The sequence below is a fragment of the Dromiciops gliroides genome, chromosome 2 (genome assembly GCF_019393635.1).
Source record: "Dromiciops gliroides isolate mDroGli1 chromosome 2, mDroGli1.pri, whole genome shotgun sequence".
NCBI lineage: Eukaryota > Metazoa > Chordata > Mammalia > Microbiotheria > Microbiotheriidae > Dromiciops > Dromiciops gliroides.
The window spans coordinates 30,349,979-30,376,614 of NC_057862.1; the positions used below are offsets into that span (position 1 = coordinate 30,349,979).

The 26,636-nt window shown below is 39.5% G+C and overlaps 1 protein-coding gene across 2 annotated transcripts in view; it reads right to left on the minus strand.

Annotated features, from left to right (window-relative positions):
- CTNNA3 (catenin alpha 3) overlaps positions 1-26,636 on the minus strand; it is a 2,043,451-nt gene that overhangs the window by 1,898,567 nt on the left and 118,248 nt on the right. For both annotated transcript variants that reach the window (XM_043982624.1, XM_043982622.1), the window contains exon 5: positions 8,519-8,638. In XM_043982624.1, the coding sequence (XP_043838559.1) occupies positions 8,519-8,638 (120 nt within the window). The remainder of the gene's footprint in view (positions 1-8,518; positions 8,639-26,636) is intronic.

Genomic DNA, 26,636 nt, shown 5'->3' on the forward strand with positions numbered 1-26,636 from the left:
TACATCTTTATGATATCCAATCAATCAACAAACATTTATTTAGTACGTTCTCGCTATGTGGCAGGCACTTTGCTAAGCACTGGCAAAAGAAAGAAAAAGAATAACTGGCCCTCACTCTCAAAGAGTTTGCCAATCCCATGTAATATCCTTGTATTCCCTCTTTTCTTTCCTTTTGCTATATGGAGACTATTCTTTTCTGCCCTGTGAGAGGGGGAAAAATGATCATACACTCCATGATGTGGATCTTAGGCAGTGGCTAGAAGAGTTATGTCACTACTGCACTTACTTTTGGGGGGTTGGTCTAAAGGAGACAATGTACTGTGGACCATGAACCATGAGAACTCTTGCCATTTTGTTTTCAATTTGGCCTGGTCTGGTTGGTAACTCTTATCAATCTTAGGTCAAAGCTATTATTATTATCATTCAGTGGTTTTAAGTTGTGTATGATTCTTTGTGACCCCATTTGGGGTTTTCCTAGGCAGAGATAGTGGAGTGGTTTGCCATTTCCCTCTCCACCTCATTTTACAAATGAGGAAACTCGGGCAAACTGGATTAAATGAATTACCTGGGGTCACACAGCTAGTAAATGTCTGAGGCCATATTTGAACTCAGACCTTCCTGACTCCAGGCCCAAGTCTCTATCCACTTTGCCATCTAGCTGCCCAAGGTAACAGTTAAGTCACATTATCACAGTATGATAGATTTAGAATTCATCTGGTCCAATCTCCTCATTTTACAAGTGAGGAAGTGCTGAGGCCTGGAGAGGAGAAATGATTACTTTATGTCATGCATTGTTCTAGGCCTTGGCAATTCAAAGACAAAGAATGAAACAATTCCTACTATCGCTCTACTCAGGAGTGTATATTATATCAAATAATCTGTGAGCCTTTGGGATGGCAAGGAAGGGCTGGTCTCTTAAACCTTAGAGGTAGGTTTTATAAGTGCTGGTACAGTGTATTACTGTATGCATAATTACAACATCTTGTGTATACAGTTGGCCTGCTCAAGCAAATAATTCATTATTTATGAAGTTTCTCCAGAAAAATATGGTGCATCCAAGTCACTTAAATTCCCATTAAAAACAGAAACAGCTTTTTCTTAGCCATATTCCACTATACTCACATACCCAGCCAAGCAATATTTTCCACAAATCCATTATGAAAAAGCTAAGATAACAGGCAATATGCTACAGTGGAGAATAGTTATGAATTTGGCATTTAAGGACATGCAACCAAACCCCAGCATGGCCACTTATTGCCTTGTGACCTTAGATGGATCATTTAACCTTGTTAAGTCTCAGTTTTTTCATCTATATAATGAGAGAGTTGGAATAAATGATATCTGAACATCCCATCCTGGTATATGATTCTTTAATGCCCCAATGTCTTAACTCCTCATACACTTAAAGATATTCCTGGTACCTCCCACCTTTCTTCCTTGTGTTGTTTGTAATATACCCATTAAATAAACCAGCATCATACCTCTCTTATTAAGAAAACACTATATTGCTGCTTCAGGATGGATGACATTTCCTGTGAAAATGATTTAAAGGTTTTTGTGGACGACAACCTGAACATGTCAATAGGCAGCCAAAAAGTGAATTCAACCTTAATCTGCATCAAAAAGGAAATTTCTAAAACAAGGGAGGTGTATGTCCCACCATACCCGGATCTGGTCTTACAAAATTTAAAGTAATGTGATTAGCCTTGGGTACTACATTTTTAAAAAGGCAAGCCTCAGAATACCCAGAAGAAGATGACCGATATGATGAGTAGACTGGATGCCATGCCATATGAGCATCAGTTAAGAGCAATGAGCATGTGTAACCTAGAGAAGAGAAGACTTGAGGAAGAAAAATCCACATGGTTGAGTTTATTTTCAGTTTTAATGGTGCTCTCCAAGGTGCTAGATATACAATTCCCTCTTTGGTATTATCTGCAAAGATAAACTCAGTCATCTTGATGAAAGAAATCAACAACAGTTTACATCCAACGGGAACATTGGGGAAATTTAGGGACACATTATGTAATTACAGGACCTAGGCCTCAGCCAGAACATCAGGTCTAGAACCCTTCTCCCACAATAGATCGCCATGACTATAACTACTCAAGACTTCAATTTTATTCTTTATCTAAGACATGCCACCTTTAATATATCACAGCCATATGCCCCCTACACAGAGAGAGAGGTGGGGTGGCAGGCAGGCAGACAGGCAGGTAAGCATTTGCTCGTTCTTTCTATAGACATTCAATGACAGAGGGTACTAACTACCAAATCTCTACAAACCTCTTCAGTTTAACTCATTGAGCCCCTATTTCATGCCTGGCACTGTTCTAGTCATAGAGGGAAATATAGAATAGATATAAGATATTCCCTTCTCTTCACAGTGGTTATAATTGATCAGAACTAGACAGGATTTTTGTGTGTGTTCTATGTAAGAATCAATCATTATTCACAAATACATATATACAAAAATATCTTATGTTGGGTTTTGTGGAAAAGGAAGGTCTATACATGTGATTTAATCAATGTGAGGAACTCCTAGTGTGTAAACTCCATCCACTGATGCAGAGCAGTAACTCATGCATAACTTATAGTCTTAGAAAGTTGCCTGGGGCACTAAGAAGCTGCATGAGTTGTCCGTGATTACATGGCTAGTAGGTACCAGAAGAAGGACTTAATCACAATATTTAATGTGTGTACAGTGGTTTAAAGTTTGCAATGTGCAATATGTAATCTCATTTCAGCACAACAGCTCTGTAAGGTGGGCATAATTATTATCCTTATATTATAGATGAGGTGAGACTGAAAAAAGTCCAATAACTTGCTCAAGGTCAAAAAGATCATAAGTAGCTGAGGCAGGTCTCAAACTCAAGTCTTCCTAAAACTAGTTTTCAGGCCACTATGTTTCAGTGCCTTTATTATGTTTGCTTGCTGTCCACCTTCATCTTTATTCATGTGCAACTGAAATATTCCCAAATAAAAATCTATGTGTTGTGGAGACTAGAATTTTCTGGCATTCAAAATATGTCCATTTATTAAAAACTCATTGATATTATTTTGCACCCTCCATCATATGTTGTATTATAGGCGACTATCTAACTTGCTTACCTCTACTTTGTAACTGACGCAATATGGTATGGTGAAAAGGGTTGGTGATGCACTCTGTTATTTCAGCTCTATCGTTCATTCACTCTGGATTCCTGAGCAAAACATTTCAGCTCTCTTGGAGAATTTTGGGGCAGTGCTAAGAGTACTGCATCTGGAGCCAGAGAACTCAGCTTTATATCCCAGCTTTATCGTTCAGTACCTGTATGATCCTTGGTAAGTCGTGTAATCTCTCAGCCTCAGTTTCCTCATCTGTAAAATGATGGAGCTGGACTTGTTAAACTCTGGGGTCCCTTCCATCTCAAAATTGGGGGCAGCTAGGTGGTGCAGTGGATAGACCACCGGTCCTGGAGTCAGGAGGACCTGAGTTCAAATCTGGCCTCAGACACTTGACACTTACTAGCTGTGTGACCCTGGGCAAGCCATTTAACCCCAACAGCCTCACCAAAAAAAAAAATCTATGATCAGAAAGCTGAGATTTAATTATATAACCTCTAAAGTCCTTTGTAACCCTAAAATCTAAACAGATAATGATAATAAATATATATAGATAGATGATAAGTAGATACATAGAGTCATAGACTGGTATATGCTTATCATTCAAAGATTAGTTGTTTACTATGTGTCAGACAATATAACAATCTATGCTTCTATCATTTATCTGAAGGAAGAAGTTTTTTTTCTATTACAGAACCAAAGAATGTCAGAGTCAAGTCATCTGGTACCAACCATTCCTGAGCAGGATTCACCTCAATAGTATCTCAGAAAAGTGATCATTAAACTTCCACAAATTTTACATTGTAATTTATAATCATGTGTAACTTAAAGCAAGTAACTTTGGTTGTGCTAAAATAATATCAAATGGTAGATTGTAGAACAAACTTTAGCCTATGTACAAGATTAAAGAAGAGAAACATGGTTAGAAGATGACTCAGTCTTTCAGTTATTGAACAAACACCCATTAAGTGTCTGATATTCACAGGGCTCTGTGTTGGGAGCTGGTGACAAGAGTTGGGTAGCTCTCCATGAAGGAGGTAAAACTTGAGTGGGGCCTAAAAAGATGGGTAGAATTGAATGAACAAGACAGGATAGTGATTAGATAAAAGGCATCATGTGAGTCAAAGGAAAAGGCACTGGATTCAGAGGCAAAAAAAAACTGGATTTAAACTATGACTCCAACTTACTCTAAAGTCACCTTCAATCTCTGGCCTTGAATTTCTCATCAGTAAAAATGTTGAAGTTGGACTCAAAAAATTCTCTAGGTTCTCTTTCATCCCTAAAGCTAATGACTAGAATTTTGATGTGTGACAAGGAAGGGGGACAACATCTCAGGAGTAGAGCTGGTGTGAGCAAACCTAAATAGTCATTTATGCTTGATTGGGGGCCAGTGAGATCAATGAACAAATATAAGCTATGATTCCTAACCAAATGGATCCAGAAAACTTTGAAGAAATGAATTTTATAAGAGTTCAAATTTTTGAGGTAGAAGGAAAAATGAAGGAGCTAACACTCCCAAATATTAAGTTGAAGGTTAATTCCTTTCCCAAGTCAGAGAGAATCTCAGAAATTGTTGCTTAGAATTATAGTCTGTTAGAATTGGACAGGACCTCAAGAACCTAAATAGGAATCCCACCACCACCACCACCACCATATCCTGAACTATTCATTCAGATTCCACTTTAAGACTTCTGGTGGTAGAGAATCAACCAACAGAAAGGTATTATGTAAAGGATAGCTAGGTGGCTCAGTGGATAAAATACCGGCTCTGGATTCAGGAGGACCTGAGTTCAAATCCAGTCTCAGACACTTGACACTTACTAGCTATGTGACCCTGGGCAAGTCACTTGACCCTCATTGCCCCACCAAAAAAAAAAAAAAGGCATTATATAGCCTACTATACAGTGCTGAACATGGGTCAAGTTGATCTTGGTTCCAGTCCTTCCTTAGTACTTGCTACCTTTCTGATCATAGGTAAATCAAAACCACTCATAACCTCAGTTTCCTTATCTATAAAATAAGGAGTTTTATTAGATGACCCTCCCCTCTTCATCTCCACCTCCTGACTTCCCTGCCCTTCTTCAAGTACCTGCTAAAGTCCCACCTTTCACTGGAAATCTTTCCTAATCCCTCTTAATTCTAGTGTCTTCTATTTATTATTTCCCATTTATCCTTTCCATAACTCATTTATACATAGTTCATATGCTAGCTCCCCCATTAGACTGTGAGCCCCTTGAGAGCAGGGAGTCTTTTGTCTTTCTCTGTATCCTCCATGCTTGACACAATACCTGGCACATAGTAGAGTGCTTAATAAATGTTTGTTGATTGACTGATTTACTGACTTTAACATTCCTTCCAGCTCTAAATAGATGATTTCATGGCTCCTTGGAGTAGCCCTTTACACTTTGGCACAATTCTCATTATAAGAAAATTCTTATTTATATTGGGTCAAAAATCAAACTCTTTGGGGCAGCTAGATGGCCCAGTGGATAGAGCACCAGCCCTGGAGTCAGGAGTACCTGAGTTCAAATCTGGCCTCGGACACTTGACACTTACTAGCTGTGTGACTCTGGGCAAGTCACTTGACCGCAATTGCCTCACTTAAAAAAAAAAAATCAAACTCTTTGTAGCTTCCATAAATGGTTCCTCCTTGTGTCCCATGGAGCCAAGCAATGGTGTGTCATAGAGAGAACACTAAACAGTGGTAGAAAGCACGTTTTCAAATCCCAGTTAAGTTACTAAGTGATCTTGAGTGAGTCATTTCACCTAAGGGCCTCAGTTTTACCACCTGTAAAATAGGGGGATTGGATTAGGTGATCCTTTAAGTCCCTTCCAGCTCTAGGTCCTATGGCATGCCTAATTTCCTTCCACCTGACAACCTTTGAAACTAAAACTAGGTCCTACCAGCTTCAGTCAGTAAGCAAGGATTTATTAAGCACCTATTACTGCCACCATTGATAAGGTCTTCCACTGAAACAAACCCAGTTTCTTGGATGGATATTTGGTATCATTTCTGAGTCCCTATCACCATTCTTCCTTTATACTTCTTGAATTAGATTTCAAAGATACTACACCAATGATGAAAGGCTGAGCTAATTCCAAGATTTTCACAAGTACAAGAAAACTCAGGTATCCTAACAGCTCAGCTCCAAGGAAGCTAACTAGCATAGTCCTAGAGGACCAAGAAATTCTCCAGATTTCACTGTGAATCATGTGGCTTCATTCACTCCCTTCAACTTGACTCATTCTCTCCAAATCACCACTTAATCAGTCACTATCTCCACCCCCATTACCTAAAAAGGTTATTATTAAGATCAGCCTTTGAGAGAATAGAAAAGCATGGATTTGTTCCCCTATCCAAGGGACAGCTTGGGAAACTTCTGAAGAGGCAGAAACACTTATTCCTAAAAAACAATTTTCCCAAAAAAATTATTGAAGAGAAATGTGGAAAAATACCCCCAAATCACTGAGATATAATGAAAAGGATATAGTTTGGGGTGGAAGAAGAAGAAGAGGAAAAGTTTCAAATAAATGAAAAACAACGACCATGGGGCAATACTCAACCTCTCCAAAGTTCATGCAGCTCTCTAAGATCTGTATATTTAATGGTAGTTGTGTATAAAGGGAAGGGTACTACTTATGGAGTCAAAGACCCAGGATTCAAATCCAACCTATTACTTACTGCCTGTGTCACCCTGCCTAAGTCACTTGACATCTCTCCACCTCAACTTCCTCATCTGTAAAATGAGGTGATTATTCAAAATGGCTGCAAAGTTCTCTCCTAGCTCTAATTCTCTTATCCTTTGAGACAAAGTAGAGACCTGCCAGATAGTCCTCACACACACACACACACACACACACACACACACACACACACACAATAAAGCAATAAGCTTTTATTTTTGATCCAGAACTATAATTCCATCAATGTTAGGAATTCCTACTATGGAAACTCATTCCATAGATGCAGATCAGCAACTCTTTTTTAACTTAGAATTTTGAAAAGTTGCCTTTTGAAAAGTTACTGAGAAGTTCACTGATTTGCCCAGGATCACACAGTCCATTTGTGTTAGAAACAGGACTTGAAGCCAGGTTCTCCTGAATCCAAGGCTAACCCTCTATCTTCTTTGCTTTATCTATTTACATTTAAATGTGAGCTTCTCTAATATTAATCTTTTCTCTGAAGTAAGACTGGGATAATGAAAAGCATACTGTTCCCCCATCTTTCCATCAATCAATCAACAAGCATTTATTAGGTATTTACAATGTGCCAAGCTCTTGGTTTAACACTGGGGATACAAACAAAAGGCAAAAACCAGTCCTCTTTCAAAGAATACTGTCCTAGGATGAACAATAATGACCAATTACTAAGAATAGGAATCCTTGTTATTAAAGGCCCCATCCAATGGGACCAAAACTTGGATCTAGGCCATGGAAGTCAAGACAGTAACATTTATCCCTATGCTAAAGTAAGCTCTCCTTAGTAATGAACTCAGCACCCAGCCATGCAAGCAAGCTAATTAGTCATGTTTCTAGATGCCATCCATCACTGCACACATTCCCAAATTTCATGCAATCTAATACATTTTCTAATTTAAACAGCAAACGGCCGAGGCTGAGAAGTCAATGGAGACTGAAGTGCTGGCCAACCCTGACACCTAGTGGTAATCTAAAACTGAAAAAAGAAAAAAGAAAAGCATCAAATCAATCCCAACCCAGGACAGAATTTCAGGGTTCATCACTGTTAGGAATGTGAACAGGAAGCATGGGAATTTCAACAGGAAATGGCCACTAAATTCTGGCTCTAAACAAACCCTATAAGAGCAAATTTTCTTTCTTCATTTTAATTTGAGGCTTAGAGAAGAAAGAGAATTTGCCTCAGAGAGGGCATTTCATGGATACTTCAAGTACTCAGAAGGCATATTATACCTCTTAGATACCGAGTGTTCTATTTAAATATTCCCATTTAGCTGGATTTTAAAAGTAAATCAAACATACTAATCATCGACTCACATGGGGGCCTTTGTCAACATGATTTTCTTTCCTTATTTTCCACATACAAATTTCCCTATTTTTTTTCCTCCTTCATAAATCCCAAAGATAAATTCAATCTAGCCAATAACAGCCAAAACCATGTTCTTGTCTTTTAAATGGAGATTGCAGATTGGCAGGGGGATCAAAATGAGGAAGACGGGATAAATAACCCAGAAAGAGGTTGAGAATGAGGCTGAACTCTTGCACCAGGTCAGTATGATATTCCTCCCCTTTTTCATGTATTGTTGGACCAAGTCCCAGGAAACCATCACTGCCCTGTACTCCTCCAGGGAGACTGACAAGGACAAAGGCCAACGAAGACATTCCAGGAGACACAAAATATTCAACGAGCCCATTGTTCATGGTTTTTTCTCTTTACCTGCTGGCGTTTGTGGGCCAAATAATCCAGATTTTCTAGCTCCTTGCCAAGTTTCTGGTAGGTCTTCTGCAGATCAGATTTGTTGGATGCATTTTTGAGGGACTCAAATGTCTTCTGAAACTGCAAAGCATAAACAAAAACAAATCAGGAGGTCAATCAAATAGATGTGCTGCTGAGGGAAAAGCACGGACTATAAAATCAAAGAATCTGGATTCAAATCTCACCTTAATACCAATGAAACCTTCAAGAAGTTGCTTAACCACCATGGGTTTCAATTTTCTCGTCTATAATCTAAGGGGATTGAATCAGATGGCTCTAAGGTTCCTCTCAATTCTACGAGCTATGATCCTATTGCCTACTATTTGGAGGGAAGCTGTGGCATAATGAAAAAGCCCCCTTGACTTGGGAGTCAAAAGATCTGGGTTCAAGACCTGGCTTTGTCACATGCTAGCTCTATGACCTTAGGCAAGTCATTTCCCTCTCCTCTGTAAAATGACAACATTGGACCAGGTCATCTCTAAGCTCCCTTTACATAGCTAACTTTAAAATCCTAGGCTGGAAGAGAAAGTCATTCAATTTTCCGATCCTCAGTTTCTAACATCTGTGATATGGGGCTAACAACTAACTGACAGATCTCATTATCCTTCTACAAAATGAAAAAGAATAATTGGTCATGATGCTAAGAAGTTGGCAGCAAAAGCACAACCCCAGAATGTTACTGTTGTTGTCATTAGTATTACATGGACAATTACAAGTTGAATTATGGATAAGAAGTAATTTTGGTTCCCATCCCAACAAAAAGAACACACTTCATTAAAAAATACTGTCACATTTTAATACGCACTGGTGCCTTAAAAGAATAAATTATGGTGAGTGTACTCTTTCAAATCACAATGGAAAAGCTTTGGGGAGAACCATTAAAAAGCCCTCTCAAATTCCAATTAATGCAGCACACACTCTATGAAAAAGTGGCTGCTCCCCTGATATTTTGCTAAAGTGAAAAGGCCTCCCTCCACAGAGATACTTAGGCAGAACTGGTTGCATTACCAGCTGCAGCCAAGAAGGTTGAACCAATCTCTTCTTTTTGAAAAGGACCAAAGCCTGGCATTTCAATGGCAAAATCACACATGGAGCCTTCAAGAAGCATTTATACATTTCTGCTTCCCAGGGCAAATGAGCTATGAAACCAGTTCTAGGAATAGGGTTGTTCTCCAGTGGGAGAGCAGAAGAATCCCCTCTCCCATTTTCATTTTTAGCAGTATGTGAGAAAACTGTTGATGAGCTAAATTATAGCATGTCATAGGACTTTTATTGTTCAACTCTTAATAATCAAGCAGGCAAAAAAGAAGCCCTACAAAAACTGCATTAGTTGTTGATTTTATGGAATCCAGACCCACCTTAGAGGGTTGTAACAAAAAATTCCAGGGTATGTCCCTTGTAAATCATTCCCATTGTATCTTAACATGTATCATTTATGTCCACATTCTCACATTGCACTGTATTATGTATAATCATTTTTTTAAAAAGGAAAGAGGGGGCGGCTAGGTGGCACAGTGGATAAAGCACCAGCCCTGGATTCGGGAGTACCTGAGTTCAAATCTGGCCTCAGACAGTTGACGCTTACTAGCTGTGTGACCCTGGGCAAGTCACTTAACCCCCATTGCCCCGCAAAAAAATTAAATAAATAAATAAATAAATAAAAACTAAAAAGGAAAGAAACTTTCACTCAGTTCTGCCATCTCCCATATATGGAGCTTTCTCCCTCTTTAATACCACTTTTCAGAATCCTTATGGCCCTTCAAGGCTCAGCTCTGGTGCTATTAAACACCTCTGATTTCCTCAGATAATCTTTCCCCACACACAGATTACCTTGAATTTATTTAGCTGTGTACGGGTAGTGTCCAAAGACCAGCACAGTGCTTGATACATAGTAGACCCTTAATAAATGCCTAGTGATTGACAAATCTCCCCCCTTCCCAGGAGAACATGAGCTCCTCAATGTCAGGGATTATTTTGGTTTTGTCTCTGAATCTCGAATGACCAGTCTATTGCCTGGAACTATGCTGCAGGTACTGAATAAATACTTGTTGGATTGAATCGAATAGGATAGAACCAAGCTCTATGACCTATAGTTTCTCTTTCTCACATCTTCTCCGTATCTTCACTATGTTATACAAGATATATTAAGGAAAAACATTTTTGTGAGACCTTAAAGTAAAATAAAGAATTAATAGAGATACCTTCCAATGTATTATGGTTACAGTGAAAGAAAAAAAAAAAGGATAGAAAGCATGTTACTACTAGATCATTCCCCTGAAGGTCAACGTTTCACTAAAAGGGAGATTTTAGCACAAATTTTGATCATCAGCACTTGTGGTCTGCATTTTATATGGTTTTCAAAATGCATTAAACCACACAAAATCTCTACTCTGGTGCTTCATTCTGTTATAATGGTGACCCTGAGTCCTGGAAAGCTATGCCAGGAGAGTGCAATCTCTGCCAAGCAAGAAAACTTTCCCTTGTAGCCTGACAGACCACTTCTCCTCATTAAGGAAAAGCCCAGCTATGTTCAAAGAAGCTCACAAATAAGGTACACGTTATTTAAGATTTGGGCTTGTGCCAACCAATGAAACAAACAAAATTAGAGAACAGCCCTCAACCAGCCCCCTTTCTATTTTCAGAGTGACAGTAATGAAGAAGTAGTAGAAGGTGCTAAGAGCGACATCTTTTTTAGACCATTTAAAAACATTTACCTTGATTTTGCCTTATCATTTAGTAAATGTTTCATCAAAGGTAAAGTAGTAACCAAAATATAACAGTCTACCCATAAAACTGGGTAACACTCTCCCAATAGTCAAGTCCATGGTGGAGAATGAACACATACAGAAACTGAACAATGAGGTATGTGAATCAGGAGATTCATGAGCTTGGGGTAAGTCACAACTCTGAACTGAGGGTCTCAAAATCTATGATCTTTTTATGGAAGAGTCTATGCCACACATCACCTGCTAGTCAAAAAACAAACAAACCCTTCTCTGCTAGTCTGGGGATGCTACAGCAATGTCAAGCTCTTTTCACACAGAAACATGAAATGCCAAAGCATTGAGGTATTATGCTTTTTTAGAAAAAAATACATCAGCATTATGCTTTCAATGAAGGGGTTTTCCCTTCTCAATCCATAGAAGAAAGCAATAGGCAAGTCCCTGAGTGGTTTCTACTCTCTCAAGATGGTGACAGAACCATCTTTCCTCAACTTGCTCTTCCAATAGCAGAGGATTCTGTTTTCTCCAATCATCTATCAGCAAAGCTATGCCCCCTCTTCAATGAACATAGCTCACAATAAAGTCAATGTTAGTCCCCCTTCCCTCTCTATTTCTTCCTCCCGAGCCACAAATGACAGTAAAGGGAAACAAAGGCAAGCCGCTGAGAGATTCCATCTTGGCAATAAGCCCAGTCAGCTCCTCACAAAGGAGGAAGATTCTGCATTCCTCCAATCAACTTCCAACAGAACTTGCCTCCAATCAAACAGCTCCTCCCATGCATGCCTATCAGCTGTGCTCAGTTCCCACCAACCTATGTATTCTTTCTTCCCTAGGAAGCTTTTCTTCTTGTCTTCTTCTGACTCCTCCTGAATTTTCTTACTTTTAATGCCTCAAAGCAGGGACTACTAGCATTTGATAATTCATATCTACTTTATGAAGACAAACTCAAAATAACCACTTTTCTTTCAGGTATGACCCCAATAGTCTTTAAGACTATTTTTTCATAGTCCCCAATTTTTTATTTATAATTTCTCAGCTATAACCTTCAAAACTCAAACAACTTTATGTAAATGAGCTGGCGGGCAATAATACATTGTAGCCATGCCTACCTTTGGCTTTTGCCAAAGGTTTTTACCTCTGTTCTCTCTCTAGCACTCTCTGAACAATCTACATCTCCCTCTTTTATGAGACTGACCCTATTTCTTCTTTTTTTGGTGGGGCAATGAAGGTTAAGTGACTTGCCCAGGGTTACACAGCTAGTAAGTGTTAAGTGTTTGAGGTCAGATCTGAACTCAGGTCCTCCTGAATTCAAGGCTGGTGCTTTTTCCACTGTGCCACCTAGCTGCCCCAACCCTATTTCTTCTTAAGATGATTCTGTCAGGTTACCATACACAAATGTTCTTTTCTACCCCCCTTCAGGAACCAAAATGTCCACACAAGAGTAGTCAGCAGTTAGAATTAAATTTAGCTCCCCCACTACCACCATCTCCATCTTTTGAAGTCCTTCTTTGTCTTCAAAGCCCAACTCAGAAACTTCCTGCTTCAGGGAGCCTTCCCTGATACCTAATGCCACCACCCAACCCCAGATCAAAATTGTAACCTTCTCCTCAGCTCTCAAATGGCATCCAGTCAAGTTCTCCTTTGCCCCTGTCATATTCTGTCATGTCATGGTGGTCATTTGTATATATGCTCTAGCCCAGGGCTTCTTAAACTTTTTCCACTCATGACTCCTTTTCACCCAAGAAGTTTGCTCGTGACCCCAGGTATACAGGTATAGAAAATAGGGACACACAACCTTTTTCTGTTGCCAAATTTTTCACAACCCCCACATTCAGTTACATGACCCTAGTCACCACCCACAGTTTAAGAAACTAGGTTCTGGCCCTCCTGTTAAACTGCAAACTTCCCGAGGGCAGAGAGTATGCCATTTTCCCTTGTCGTATAGGCCCAATATTGAACAAGAAGCCTTTCCCATAGTAAATACTTGATAAATAGGTGTTGGGATAACAGGGATGTGCATTTAGCAAGGTCTTAGAAGGATTAGACCACAGAAGGATCAAAGTATTCATCTTCAAAGAAACAAGGATTCTTAAGCCAGTGCCTTAAGCTTCCTGGTCCCACTATCCAGCAAAGCCTTCTTCAAACTAACATCCAAGAAATGATTTCATTCCATTAGAGTCCTTCTTGTACAACCTAAGATGGAGTGTGTGTGTGGCGGGGGGGCCTGTTGTTGCTGCTGTTGCTCTGAACTTGAAAAACACCAACCTGAACATTTCTATGTAAAAAGAACAGAAAGAAGAGGTTGTATATGAAACCATAGATCACATTAAGTTCAATTTGGTTTGAGTACTTTTTAAAAATACATACTCAATTCAGCAAGCGAGCTCCAAAGTTGCCTCCTTGAAACAGATCTTCTTAACCTGGAATCTTTGGACTTTTTTTTAAAAAAAGGATGTCCCAAAAAATTTAATACAAATTTAAGCTTTAATAATCTAAACAAAAATTTGGGTAATCCTATATTTAAGCTATTAAAAGCTTAAAATGCACTAAGACTCTTGGGACACACTGAATTTTTATTTTGATGTAATTAGTTTTCTTTGTCATCTTATATGTTTTATTTTGTGCATTTAGCAACTTTATTCTAAGGAGTCCATAGACCACTAGGGTCCACACTAAACCATAGATGCTCCCAATTCAACTGGCTCCAGAATCAGAGGAACTGGGTTCAAATCCCATCTCTGACACTCTTCATGTGATCTTGAACCTCCCTGGGCCTCAGTTTCTCCATATAGAAAATGAAAGGGTTAGACTAGTTGACCTCTGTAGTCTTTTCCAGCTTGAGGCCCATTATCCATGGTCCTATATTAAATTAAGGACATACAGATGGTACAGTGGATAAAGCACTGGGCCTAGAGGCAGGAAGACATGAGTTCAAATCCAGCCTCAGACATTTAATAGCTGTGTGACCTGGGGTAAATCACTTGACCCTGTTTGCCTCAGTTTCCTCATCTGTAACATGAGGTACAGAAGGAAATGGCAAACCTTGAGTATCTTTGCCAAGAAAACCCCAAATGATGGGTCAGACACAATTGAAATGGCTAAACAACAACAATCTATATCAAGAGCTTGCTACATTGAAGGCACTAGAGATAGAAAGACAAATATGATATAGTGCCTGTCCTCTAGATTATATTATACTAGGTCTAACATGCCGAGTTGAGTATATACTTCAAAAAGATGCCCAAAGCAAGTTGTACCACTTCAATTCAACAAGCAGACCCTGGTGACATAAGTGTACATTCTAACCATCCCAGGGGGATTTCTATCCAATATCACTATGAATAAGATAAAATGTGAGCATTTCACCAAATAAAGCAATGGAGACAATGTTAGGCTACTTGTCTCAGTTCTCATTGATACTAAAATGCTGCTCTGCAGAGAAGCCTTCACCAGCAAATGGCTGGTTTAGCCCACATTATTCCTCATTCCCAGATAATTTTTTTCCTCTTGCTCTGACAATGCATTTTAAAAGAAAACCAAAGTTAATGTTCTCTCCAGATTACACGTCCACTGAGCTCATGAAATATATGTGGGCACCAGCAGTAAAATGAGAAAGAAGTCTAGGAGAAATGGAACAAAGCAGCAAGATTTGAAGGGTGGCTTGGGGAAGAGATGCCATCTACCAGGAAGCTTGTAAGCAAAGGGCTTCAGGCCAGTGACCACAGCCACTGCCACCAAGGCATCCCTTCTGTCTCTGAAACCAGGACTCTTTTCAATCCACTAAACTGCCTCTCCAAAGATTCTAAAGAATCTAGGGAAGCAGGAAAGGATGGTGAGAACAGGAAAGCTATAAATAGTCATGCCGACAGCAAAACCCCACAACTCACTAGAGATTGGGAGAGATGTAGGACCGGAGTTTAGGAGATGGATTCAGGATGGATTTATAGAGCTCAGAATCATTTGCATAGGTATGATCAGTGAACCCACAAGAGAGTAGGAGGTCACCAGGGAAGAGAGTGGAGGTTGGTGCAATGTTAAGAGCACTGGATTTGTAACCAGAAAAATTCAATCCCTACTCTAGCAATACTTATATGATTTGGGGCATCTATAAATTGAGGATATTGGAGTAGATGATCTGTAATATCCCTCCCAACTCTAATCTGTGATTATTTGATTCTAGAGAGAGAAAAGAGAAGAAAACCCAGAAGAAAGTCTTCGGGGTTGGGGGGAGAGGCGGCCAGGTGTACAGGACAGGAACTAGAGAGTAACACTAGCAATGTGTCATTTAGATTGTGCTTTAAAGACTTCCAAAATGGTTTACCCACATTATCTCATTTAAGTATCACAAGAATCCTTGAAGGTAGGAGGTAGGTGCTATTGATGTTATTGCACCCATTTTACTAATGAAGAAACTGAGGTTCAGAGAGGTTCAGCAATTTGCCTATGGTGACACTGCTAATAAATATCAGAGGCAGTATCTAAAGCTATATCTTCTTGACTCTAGATCCAACAAAGTAGACCAAACAGTGGTCAGAAAAGTGGAAGAAGAGAGAATGAAATACACACAACGTAAATACAGTGCCTACTACACTAGTAGCAAAGTGTTACGGTGAAAAATAACATGTTGGTTTTTGTGAACTAGCGCCACTAACTTTCAAAACCTGTTTTCCAAGAGAACTCACTGGCAGATAATGTCTTTCATTAAGAAAATGGTTTCTGCTGAGGCAGAAAATGGAAACACAATTCCAAGTGCATTCTGCTATAAGGAAGCCATTAGAGGAATTGCAAGAGTGACCCAAGCATGGAGCAAAGTCAAGTTAAAGTGGCCCGACAAACAGATTTCCTTTTAGATTTTTATTGATATCTTTGGTTTTTATATCAGCTTTCTTTTCCAATATATCCTTTCCCCCTCCCTTTCTCTACTGAGATTGTCATTGCCTGTTACAAAGAATAAAAAATAGGAGGAAGCATTTTATCAAAACTAACCAACGCATCAATCAAGTTTGACAGTCTATGTAATATTCTGCATCAATAGTCCCCCCACGACTGTACTTTCTCATTTCCTCTTCAGGGTTAAGTTTAGTTATTATAGTAATACAGCATTCAACTTGCTATCGTTGTTATTGATATCGTTGTTGGTGGTCTTGGTGCTTAGCACAATACTTGGCACATAATGGGCACTCAATAAATGCTTGTTGACTGAGTGTTCTTTCTATTTATATAAACCAACATTTTAAAGACATTTGAGATATTTAAAGACAGCACCCAGAAAGAGACTCAACAACATGCTTATTCAATCGTTCACTAAATGTTTATTAACTACTTTGCACTAGGGATGTGGTAGATAGAAATACAAGAGACATCTCCAAATAAGATATTTATAGCATGCTTTGGAAACATTAAAACATTTTATAGCGTGACGTTTGTCTGGCCTATGATTACTGTTATTACAAATGTCACACATTCACTTAGAACTTTAAAATATTAAAACCATAAATCATTATATCTGTTCATAGAATCGTAGACTTGGAACCGGAAAGGACCTTGGAAGCCATGGAGTACAACCCCCTGATTTTATAGATAAGGAAACTGAAACCAACATAGTTAAATGAATTACTTAGGGTCACACAACTAGTACAAGTCTGAAGTAGGATTTGAACTCAGGTCTCCCTAATTCCCAGTTCAGCATTTTATTCACTATATCACCTAGCTATAGAGAAGTAAGTTGAGATGGGCATTATCACCATTTTACATATGAGGAAGTCAGAGTCTACACTGGGCAACATAACACCCAAAGTCATATAGCCAGCTAGCAGAAGATCTGATTCTAGAACCCAAGGCTTTTGACTCCTTGCCCAGAGATCTTCCCACACCACCCTTAGAGTAGCAAAGAGGATTGAACTACTTCCATATCTCTAATGACAGGGATGTTAGTCACTCAAAAAGAAAGGATTCAAATAATAGTTGTGATTTATATAGAACTTCAAAGGTTTCAGAACTCTTTAAATAGTATTTCATTTGATCATCACAAAAACCATATAAGGCAGGTGATGTTATTGTGCCCATTTTAGAGATGAGCGAACCAAGTCTAAGAGAGGTTCATGACTTAAGATAGCACCAGATCTCCAGAGAAGCAAAAGGTTTTGACCTCAGAAATGGGAAAAGTACAAGCCATGGGTGAAATGATCTGGAGAAAGGGAAGTCATTAATCATGTGAAAAGCTCCCTCCAGATGCAGCACCCAGAGTAGGCCAGGCACTCAACCCTTTTCCAAGCTCAGTGTATTAATAGGTGGGTTGTCCCACATAAAAAAGCAATTGGGTAATACAATAAAAAGCCCGGTATCTCATAGAGAAGGAAAAGGTCAAACTCGGGTGCAACTGATTAGTTTTTATACTGCTGACACCATAGGTAAAGAGGTGCCAAATAAATTTGTTGTTGTTCAGTCATTCAGTCATGTCTAACTCTGAGTGACTCCATGGACCATAGCACACCAAAACTGTCCATGAGGGGTGTGGGGTGTGGCAATGATAGTGGTGTGGTTTGCCATGTCCTTTTCCAGCTCATTTTACAGATGAGAAAACTGAGGCAAACAGGGTTAGGTGACTTGGAAGGGTCACACAGCTAGTATATGTCTGAGGCCAAATTTGAACTCAGGTCTTCCTGACTCCAGGCCCAGTGCTCTATCCACTGAGCCACCTAGCAGCCTCCTGCCAACAAATTAGGAAGCTTCAAGTTTCCTACAAGTAAGATTCCACATTTGGAGGATTCTGGAGAAGGGGGCAGGTCAAGGTAGGGGTAATCAGCAGGAGAGGAGGGTATTTTTAGAATGGAGACAGTCTGAAACAAGAATGACTAAGTGCCTAAAGCCAGAGATTTTTCAGACTACCACAAAAATGCCTTCAGTAAGAAAGGATTTTAGAATGTTTTCCCCTCCCCTGAAAGTAAAGTCCAGAAAGGGAAAAAATACCACCTGCAGAAGACCACTTATCAAGAGGGACCGGCCTCAGAAAGACTCGGCTGCCAATACGGTAATGAATGATTTTCGGTGAAAGGAAAATAAACACTATTCATTTGGAGAGCCATTGCTCAGCCTGTGAACTCGGAATACCAATTTCCAAATTCAGTGCTAAAAACACACTCCAAAGAAGGAGTTGATAAATACTATACCAACTCCCCATGGTAATGCTGATCTTTTACCTGCTCTTTTGAGAAGGAAAGCTCAACCAAAACCCATAGGGATCAACGCTTCCTTTCATTGCACTTCAACTACCTTGAATATTGCACAAGAAATGAATGAAAGTTGGAAAATAAATCCACTATAATGATCAGATTCACTGATCATCTTCAAAATGAAAATAACTGAGTCCAGAGTTCTGTAAGTCCAAAGAGTCTTGGAGTGATGGAAAGAGAGCTGAATTTGGAATCAAAATCCTGGATTCTAATCCTGGCTCTGCCGTTACCACCTCAGTGACTTGGGCAAGTCACATTGCCTCTCCATGCCTCAGTTTCCTCCTCTGGAAAACAAAGGGTTGGACTAGATGATCCCTAAAGTCCCTGCTTTAAAATCCCAGGAAGAAAATTGATAATCTAGAATGTGTTCACCAAGATGGTGAAGTTCATACTATACAGGAATCAGCTAAAGAAACTGGAAGTGTTTAGCATGAAGAATACTCGGGATCAGGGACAGAGGACATAATAGTTATTTTCAAGTATATAAAGCACTTGGGGGCAACTAGGTAGAGCCATGGATAAAGCATTGTCCCTGGATTCAGGAGGATATGAGTTCAAATCTGGACTCAGACACTTAACACTTACTAGCTGTGTGACCCTGGGCAAGTCACTTAACCCTCATTGCCCTGAAAAAAAAGTATATAAAGCACTGTCATATGGGAAAAGAATCAGTAAAGTTCTGCCTGACCCCAAGGAACAAACAAGGAACGATGGGTAGAAGTTGTTTGGAGTTAAACTGAAGTTTAATGTAAAGACAAATTTCATATCAAAAAAAAATTTTAATGGACCACCTCAGGGGCTGGCAGGGTCCACTCCAAAGGAGGTCTTCATGCAAAGGCATGAAGGCAATTTGTGGGCTCAGTTATAGGGAGGCTTCTGACCCTGGGCTAGATAAACTAGATGGTTTTGAGGTGCCATCTGACTCTGAGATGCTACAATTTTAGTTCCATAATTGCAACCCAGAGCTCCAGTCTCCATGGAAGAGAATTATGACACATGAGGTACCATCAATCAAAGCTAAGTTTCTCAAGGTCAGGGACCGCTTCACTCCTCTATTTGTAAGCCCAATGCTTAATCCTATGCCTGGTACAGAACAGGTGCTGCATCAATTTTTATTGATTAATCAGCAATGTGGACTAAGCCAGGTGGAATGAGGATGAAGTCCTATTCAAAAATGCCATCTAAAAAAATTAATTCAAAATAGCAAGAAGGTTGAAGCCAAGACAACAACAATCCAGTTCAATTCAACAGATTTGATGTGGGTCCTTCTCTGTGCCCAAAGGAAAGACAGTATTGAGCCCGCCCACTCGCTCTGGCGCTCTCTCGCTCGCGCTCTCTTGCTTCCTCTCTCTCTCTCTCTCTCTCTCTCTCTCTGTGCTCCCTTTCTTCCCTTTAGCCCCTGAGTTGGCTCACTTTCAAATTAACTCAATCTTGGATTTCCTTAAGGAACAATTTACTTTTTCAAAGTGCAGAATCAGGAATTCCTGAATATAACCATCTTTTAATACAACCCTGGCCAGTAAGGACTGAAAGTTGTTATTACATTCACGACTGTTAAGGGGCCCGTGTTTAAACCAGTTGGTGGTCTCAGTCTATGTCCTTGAAAAGAGACATGGTAGCCAGCCAAAATGCTCAACAGGAATTCTATGCTGTTGACAATCTCAGCAGAGATGCCATAATTCAGAAAGGGTAAGAAAAGTAAGAGAAATTTAGCAATTCATGGGAACAGACCGAGGCTGCTATTTTTCAAAGCTATAGGGACACCCTCAGGGAATGAAGTGTCCTAAAAGCAATGATAAACATTTTATTAAGTTCCTTTGGTTCCCAGTCCCTGCTTCATGGAACTCATGGTCAAGCAAAGGGATTAGACACCAACACAGATAACTGTTATGTACAATATTACAGGGTGAGTTAGAGAGGTGCAAATAGAATGTTATGTGAGCTTTGAGGGGGAAAGCTCACAAGACAAGGGGATCAAGAAAGGTGGCATGAAGGTGAAAGCACTTAAGAAGGAATGGAAATAGGGAGGAACAACCGAGTAACCGAGTTCAGGGTATATTCAGATTCAGAGCCTACTTTAGTTTGACAAAGCCAAAGAGTATATGGAAAATAATGAGATGAAAGAAAATTAGAAAAGTTGAATGGCATTGGATTGGGGGAGGGGGCCTTAAATGCCAGGAATTCAAGTCACTTAAAACCCTCCGAACTGAGCTTATGTCTTCCTGGACAAAGTGTACTAAACAGAACCATTATTATTATTCCCATTATATAGAGTAGGAAATTGAGATTCAAGCTTCTTGTGATGAGAATCATCATTTCGAGCTTTGTAGCCCCAGGACCTAGCCAAGTGTCTCACAAGTTTTAAGTGAGTAATAAACTCTTGTTGGGTTGAGTTAGATTGAATATAGGATGGAAATAGTCACGTAGGTGGCATCACAGAACAGTTTGGTTTTCTGGACCATGGCCTCCTCCTACATCAGAATGATGGGCAAAGGATGATGTTAATCTTGAGAATACAAGGAAAAACTTGCTAAGCAAGAGACTTGCTAGCCTGATAAAGAGTGCTATAAATGGATACTTAAGGGGGAAAGAAGAAAAACATCCAGCTAAAACTGTAAAACCAGACACTCTGGAGGACCACAGGCAAAACATAGAGAGAACACTCTGTAAGAGTGGTACCCAGTAATTCTCAGGAGAAAACAACAATGAAGGAGGTCATGAAAAATACTTATGTCCTTGGACATCTATATAACTATCCACCGAATGTAGGCAATAAACCAAAGTAAACTTGAAACTTTAACCAGGAGAGGTAAACAAAATAATATCAAAGCTATCACTGAAACCAAGGTAGGGTGACTCAGGGCAAAAGAACACCAGACTTGTAGCCTAAAGACCTAAGCTCTAAACCCATAGCCGACATTTAACCAGCTGTGTGACCTTGGCAAGTTATTTCACCCAAATCATACTTTTCATCTACACCAAATGGAAGTAACTATACTTGTGTAGCAGCTAGGTGGTGCAGTGGGCAGAGTGCCAGGATTGGAGTCAGTAAGACTCATCTTTCTGAATTCAAATCTAACCTGACACGAGCTATGTGAGCAAGTCACTTAACTGTTTGTCTCAGTTGTCTCTACAAGATGAGCTGGAGAAGGAAATGGCAAACCACTTTAGTATCTCTGCCAAGAAAACCCCAAATGGGGTCAAGGAATCAGACACAACTGAAAATGACTGAATGACAACAGCATAATCATATTACCAACCTCATTTGGTTGCTTCAAGAGTCAAATGGAGTAAAGATTCTAGCACCATGTAAACCAGAGCTATAGTCATCACTGGTGGGTATGAGTGACCAGAACACCCCAATAGAATGATATGCCTTGTCCAAAAGAAACAAATCTATTAAAAGGGGTGGGAAGAGGTATGGTATTTAAGATGCTCTACAGCTAGGTGGAAGTCTACAGCTCTGTGGTTGCATACCCAACAGAAAGTATTGGGATGAAGACCCAAGGAGAAACAAATGATAGGATTGTGGGACATGGATAATGGATGATGCCTTCCCAAGATGGATGAGGAAAATAACACAGAGGCAAAAATATTTTCGAGATGAGTGACTTCAACTATCCAGAATTCTAGACTCCTCCTTCTGTTTACAGAAGATGAACATCTTAGGAATTCTTGTCTTCCCTTGCTGATGGTTCTCTCTCTAAGAAGGTAGGGGAAGACAGGACCAACAAGGAAAAATTACTTGGAAGCAACTTGGAATAATGGAAAGAGCATTTGAAGTCAGAAGACCTGAATTGGAATCCTAGTTCTACAGCTTAACATGACTTCTGTATGATCTCACAGAGAGTGTCCATTAAGGTCTCAGTTTCCTCACTCGTAAAATGGGGAACTTAGATTAGATGATCTCCCACTGGGCATTGTCCAATGACAATGCCCAGTGGGAGAGGTAAAAATGACTAGAATTTTGGAAGAAATTGACCATTTCTCCATGGAAACCATACAAGAAAGGAATAGGGAAAGCCATAAATGGATGTATGCTTTGTAGCTATTTGCATATATGTCTTATCCCCATACTATATTAGAAAGTGTGGGTCAACTAGGGGGAGCAGTGGATAAAAGCACGAGCCCTGGATTCAGGAACACCTGAGTTCAAATCCAGCCTCAGACACTTGACACTTACTAGCTGTGTGACCCTGGACAAGTCACTTAACCCTCATTGCCCTGCAAAAAAAAGTGTATGAAGGTTTGTATCTCTCCCCAAAAACTAGAGCAGCCCTCTGCTCACAATGATTCCTAAATATCTATCGAGTTGTCTTCACTAAAGTAGATTTAAAAACAATCAGAGAATAGAGTGCACCTAGCATAGGGTTTTCCATGCTAATAACGGTGCCTAATGAATGTATATTGAACTGAATCTTTCCCTGGCAGAGACTCCAAAAGGGAAAATCCCTTAAGAAGGATGCCTATGAAATGCCTATAAAATTATAGATAATCTCTATATAGAGAGTAAAGGGTACAATATTTAAAGAAAAGTGTGCCCCAGCCAACACAACTGAAGGCAGTGAGGCAGTGCCATAATGCACAGAGCCTGGAACTTAAAGTCAGAAAAACCTGAGTTCAAATTCAGCCTCAGACATTTACTAACTATATGTCCCTGGGCAAATCATCTCCGTCTCGATTCTCAAATCTATACCTACTTCACAGAGTTCCTAATGAGGATCAAATGAGAATGTAGACAGCCTCAAAGTATTATAGAAATATTTTTCAGTCATTTTCAGCCACGTCTGACTCTTTGTGACTCTGTTTGGGGTTTTCTTGGCAAAGATGTGGAGCGGTTTGTCATTACCTTTCCAGCTCATTTTATAGATGAGGAAACTGTGGCAAGAAGGGTGAAGTGACTTGCCCATGGTAACACTAGTAAGTGTCTGAGGCCAGATTTGAACTTACAAAGATGAGTCTTCCTGACTCCAGGACTGGTACTCTATCCACTATGCCACCTAGCTGCCCAGTTATTTAAATGCTAGCTATGATTATAATTATGATTAGTTTTTTAATAAATTGAAGGTTAAGATGGGGCCTGTATCTATGATTTAATTGATGTATGGAAGTGCAATTTGAGGGAATTCTATCTCCTAATATCTTCTCTGCAATGTATAATCTTAAAGAGTTGCCTAAAGCACTGACAAATGAGATGACTTACCCATGGTCACATGGGTAGTACGTGCCACAGGCAGGACTCAATCCCAAGTCTTCCAGGCTCCAAAGCCAGTTTTGAGATCACTATGCCAAAATCTAACTCCAGTATGGAAAGAGGGACACATAATGCAACATAAATGTAATCTAGTAAGATGAACCTAAGTGTGGTGTGGGAAAGCCTAAGGCTTAGAATAAACTAAGGCTTGCCCCCAAAATGCTAAAGACAACAACAACAAAAAGACCTTTTGGTTGCATATGAGGCAAAAAGAACAAGAAAGAAACTTGCTCACTTCTCCTCATTAAGGAAAAGCTCAGCTATGTTCAAAGAAGCTCACAAATAAGGTACAAGTTATTTAAGATTTGGGCTTGTGCAAACCAATGAAACATCAGTAAGAGCCTTCATCCAGTCTAGTAGTGCACAAAAAGACAGTAAGAAGCTGTGGACACTGGAAAAGGGGCCCCATTAGAGAAGATAGCGTGAGCTTAGCTGAACAGAGCAGAAACCTGGAGCAATGTCTTGACCAGAGATGCCTGAGTGGGGACAGAGGACCACAGAACTCTGACCAGGGACATCGAAGTCTCCCAACACACTGAACACAGACACAGAAAAGAAGTTAGAAGCCAGTAACAGGAACCCAGGTGATTTAAGTCAGGAACAAACAGGGCCAAACCACTCCCAAGAAACTGAGGTTAGGATCAAACAGGCCAGATCACTCCATTCTCAAGTGTGGGAGGAAATAGTACCTATCTCTGGCACATCCCAAATCATGGATTAATGCCAGGGATGGGACTAAACAGAACAAAATACTTAACACTATGAAGAAATATTACAGGTCAACATACCCAAGAGGTAAAACCCAGAAGAAGAGAATAACTGTACACTAACTACCAGCAGATCCTCAGAAGGAAAAAAAGGGTTGGACACAAGAAATGAAGAGGAAATAGAGAGATGCTGGAAATGAAAAAAGAAATAACAAATAAAATTGAATGCTCCAAAGGAAAGAATAAGAATGATAATAAGTAGCTTTCAGGTCACAATCTAGAAAACCTTGCCCAAGTAATGACCTACCTAAAAATTAAAATGGACCAAACAATTTAATGAGTCCAACACTCAACAAGAAATGTTAGAATAAAATCAAAAGATTAGAAAATAGAAGATAATGCAAAGTAGCTACCATCAAAAAACTGACCTGGAAGAGAATTCAAAAAGAAATAATTTAAGAGTTCTTAGATTCCCTGAAAACTAGGACCAAAAATAACACTAGATACCATATTTCAAGAAATCATAAGTGAAAAGCACCAAAATTTATGAGAACCACAAAGCAAAGTGAAAATAGGAATACTATACCAGTCACCTCCTGAAACCTAAAAATGAAAACTCACAGGAATGTCACAGCCAAAATAGAGTTTCCAAGTCAAAGAAAAAAATACAGAAGCAGTCAAAAATAGTAGGTCTAAATATTAAAGCACTACAACCAAGATAATGAGAACTAGTAGCAATTATTGTAAAGGAGAAAAAATCTTGGAATCTAATATTCCAAAAGGTATAATAATAGAAGAGCAAGATACTTTGTATGACCTAGTATAGTCTTACAGTGGAAAAAAATAGATCTTTAATGGGACAGAGTACTTTCAAACATTCCTGATCAAAATACCTGAATTGAGTAGAAATTCTGAAGTTCAAACACAGTAGTCTAAGAGAAACCTAGACAGGTAAATACATTTGAGCAATTAGGTGTTAAACAATAATGAAGTGATTACTCTCTATTAGGGGGAGAAGAGACAAGTGTCCCTTCAGAATCTTAATGTCTTCAAGCATCAGAGAAGAAATTAAATAAGACAAGCAGAAGGATTGGGAAGTCTTTTTGCTATTTTTATATCCTTGAAAATAAAGAAAAAAGAGGAAGAAAGCAAACGAAGGAAGAAATTAAGAAGAATGGAGATAGGATTGCTGTTTATCCCAGAGAAGAATGTACAAATATGGATGAAAAGGTAGGTAGAGCAGGCATCACCTGAACCTCACTCTTATCTAAGTTATACAAATGTAGCCTGAACAGACAAACACACAGAGTTGAGTGTAGTAATTCATGCAACTGAATGGGAAAATCTATTGGGAATGAGAAAACAGGAAGGAATTTAAGAAGGATGGTAGAGTCACAGAGGGAATAATGATAAGCAAAACAAACTTCACATTCAAAAGAAAGTTCATAAAAGAAGAATAAAAAGGAAAGGGAAAATATAAGAACCAAAGGTCAGAGTAAGTTGAAGAAAGAGAGAGTGGGCAATGTAGTGGAAGCATATTGTTCTCATTACAAATAATTTTTGTTGTCCACATTTCTTCTCTTTCAACACCTTCTTTGTAAAGAGAAAAGCAGGGAGGAAAGAAAGGAAAATGTTTAAGAGGAGAAAATGGAGAAAAAGACATAATTACAGGGGGCAGCTAGGTGGTGCAGTGGATTAAGCACCGGCCCTGAATTGGAGGACCTGAGTTCAAATGTGGCTTCAGATACATGACACTAACTGTGTGACTCTGGGCAAGTCACTTAACCCTCATAATAAGACATAATTATAATCATAACCATGGACACACTGCTGAGAGACCACAGTGAATAAAGAGCTATCCATGAAGCCAGAAAGACCTAGGTTCAAGTCTTAATTTTGTCACTTCCTGGCTGCACATCCTTGGCCAAGTGATTTAACCCCTCAGTGTTTTAGGTAGTTCTAAAACATGAAAGGCACGGAGAAGGCAGCAATTTGCTTTAGTGAAGAGAGGTCCCTTATTTGGGAATTCCCTAGAACATTAAAATCATAGGTCCAATCTTTATCCCTAACTGTGAACGAGAATGGGATGAATTCACCAGTAAAACAGAAGAGGACAACAGAACGGGTCAGAAGGGAGACTCCCAACAATCTGTTGTTTACAAA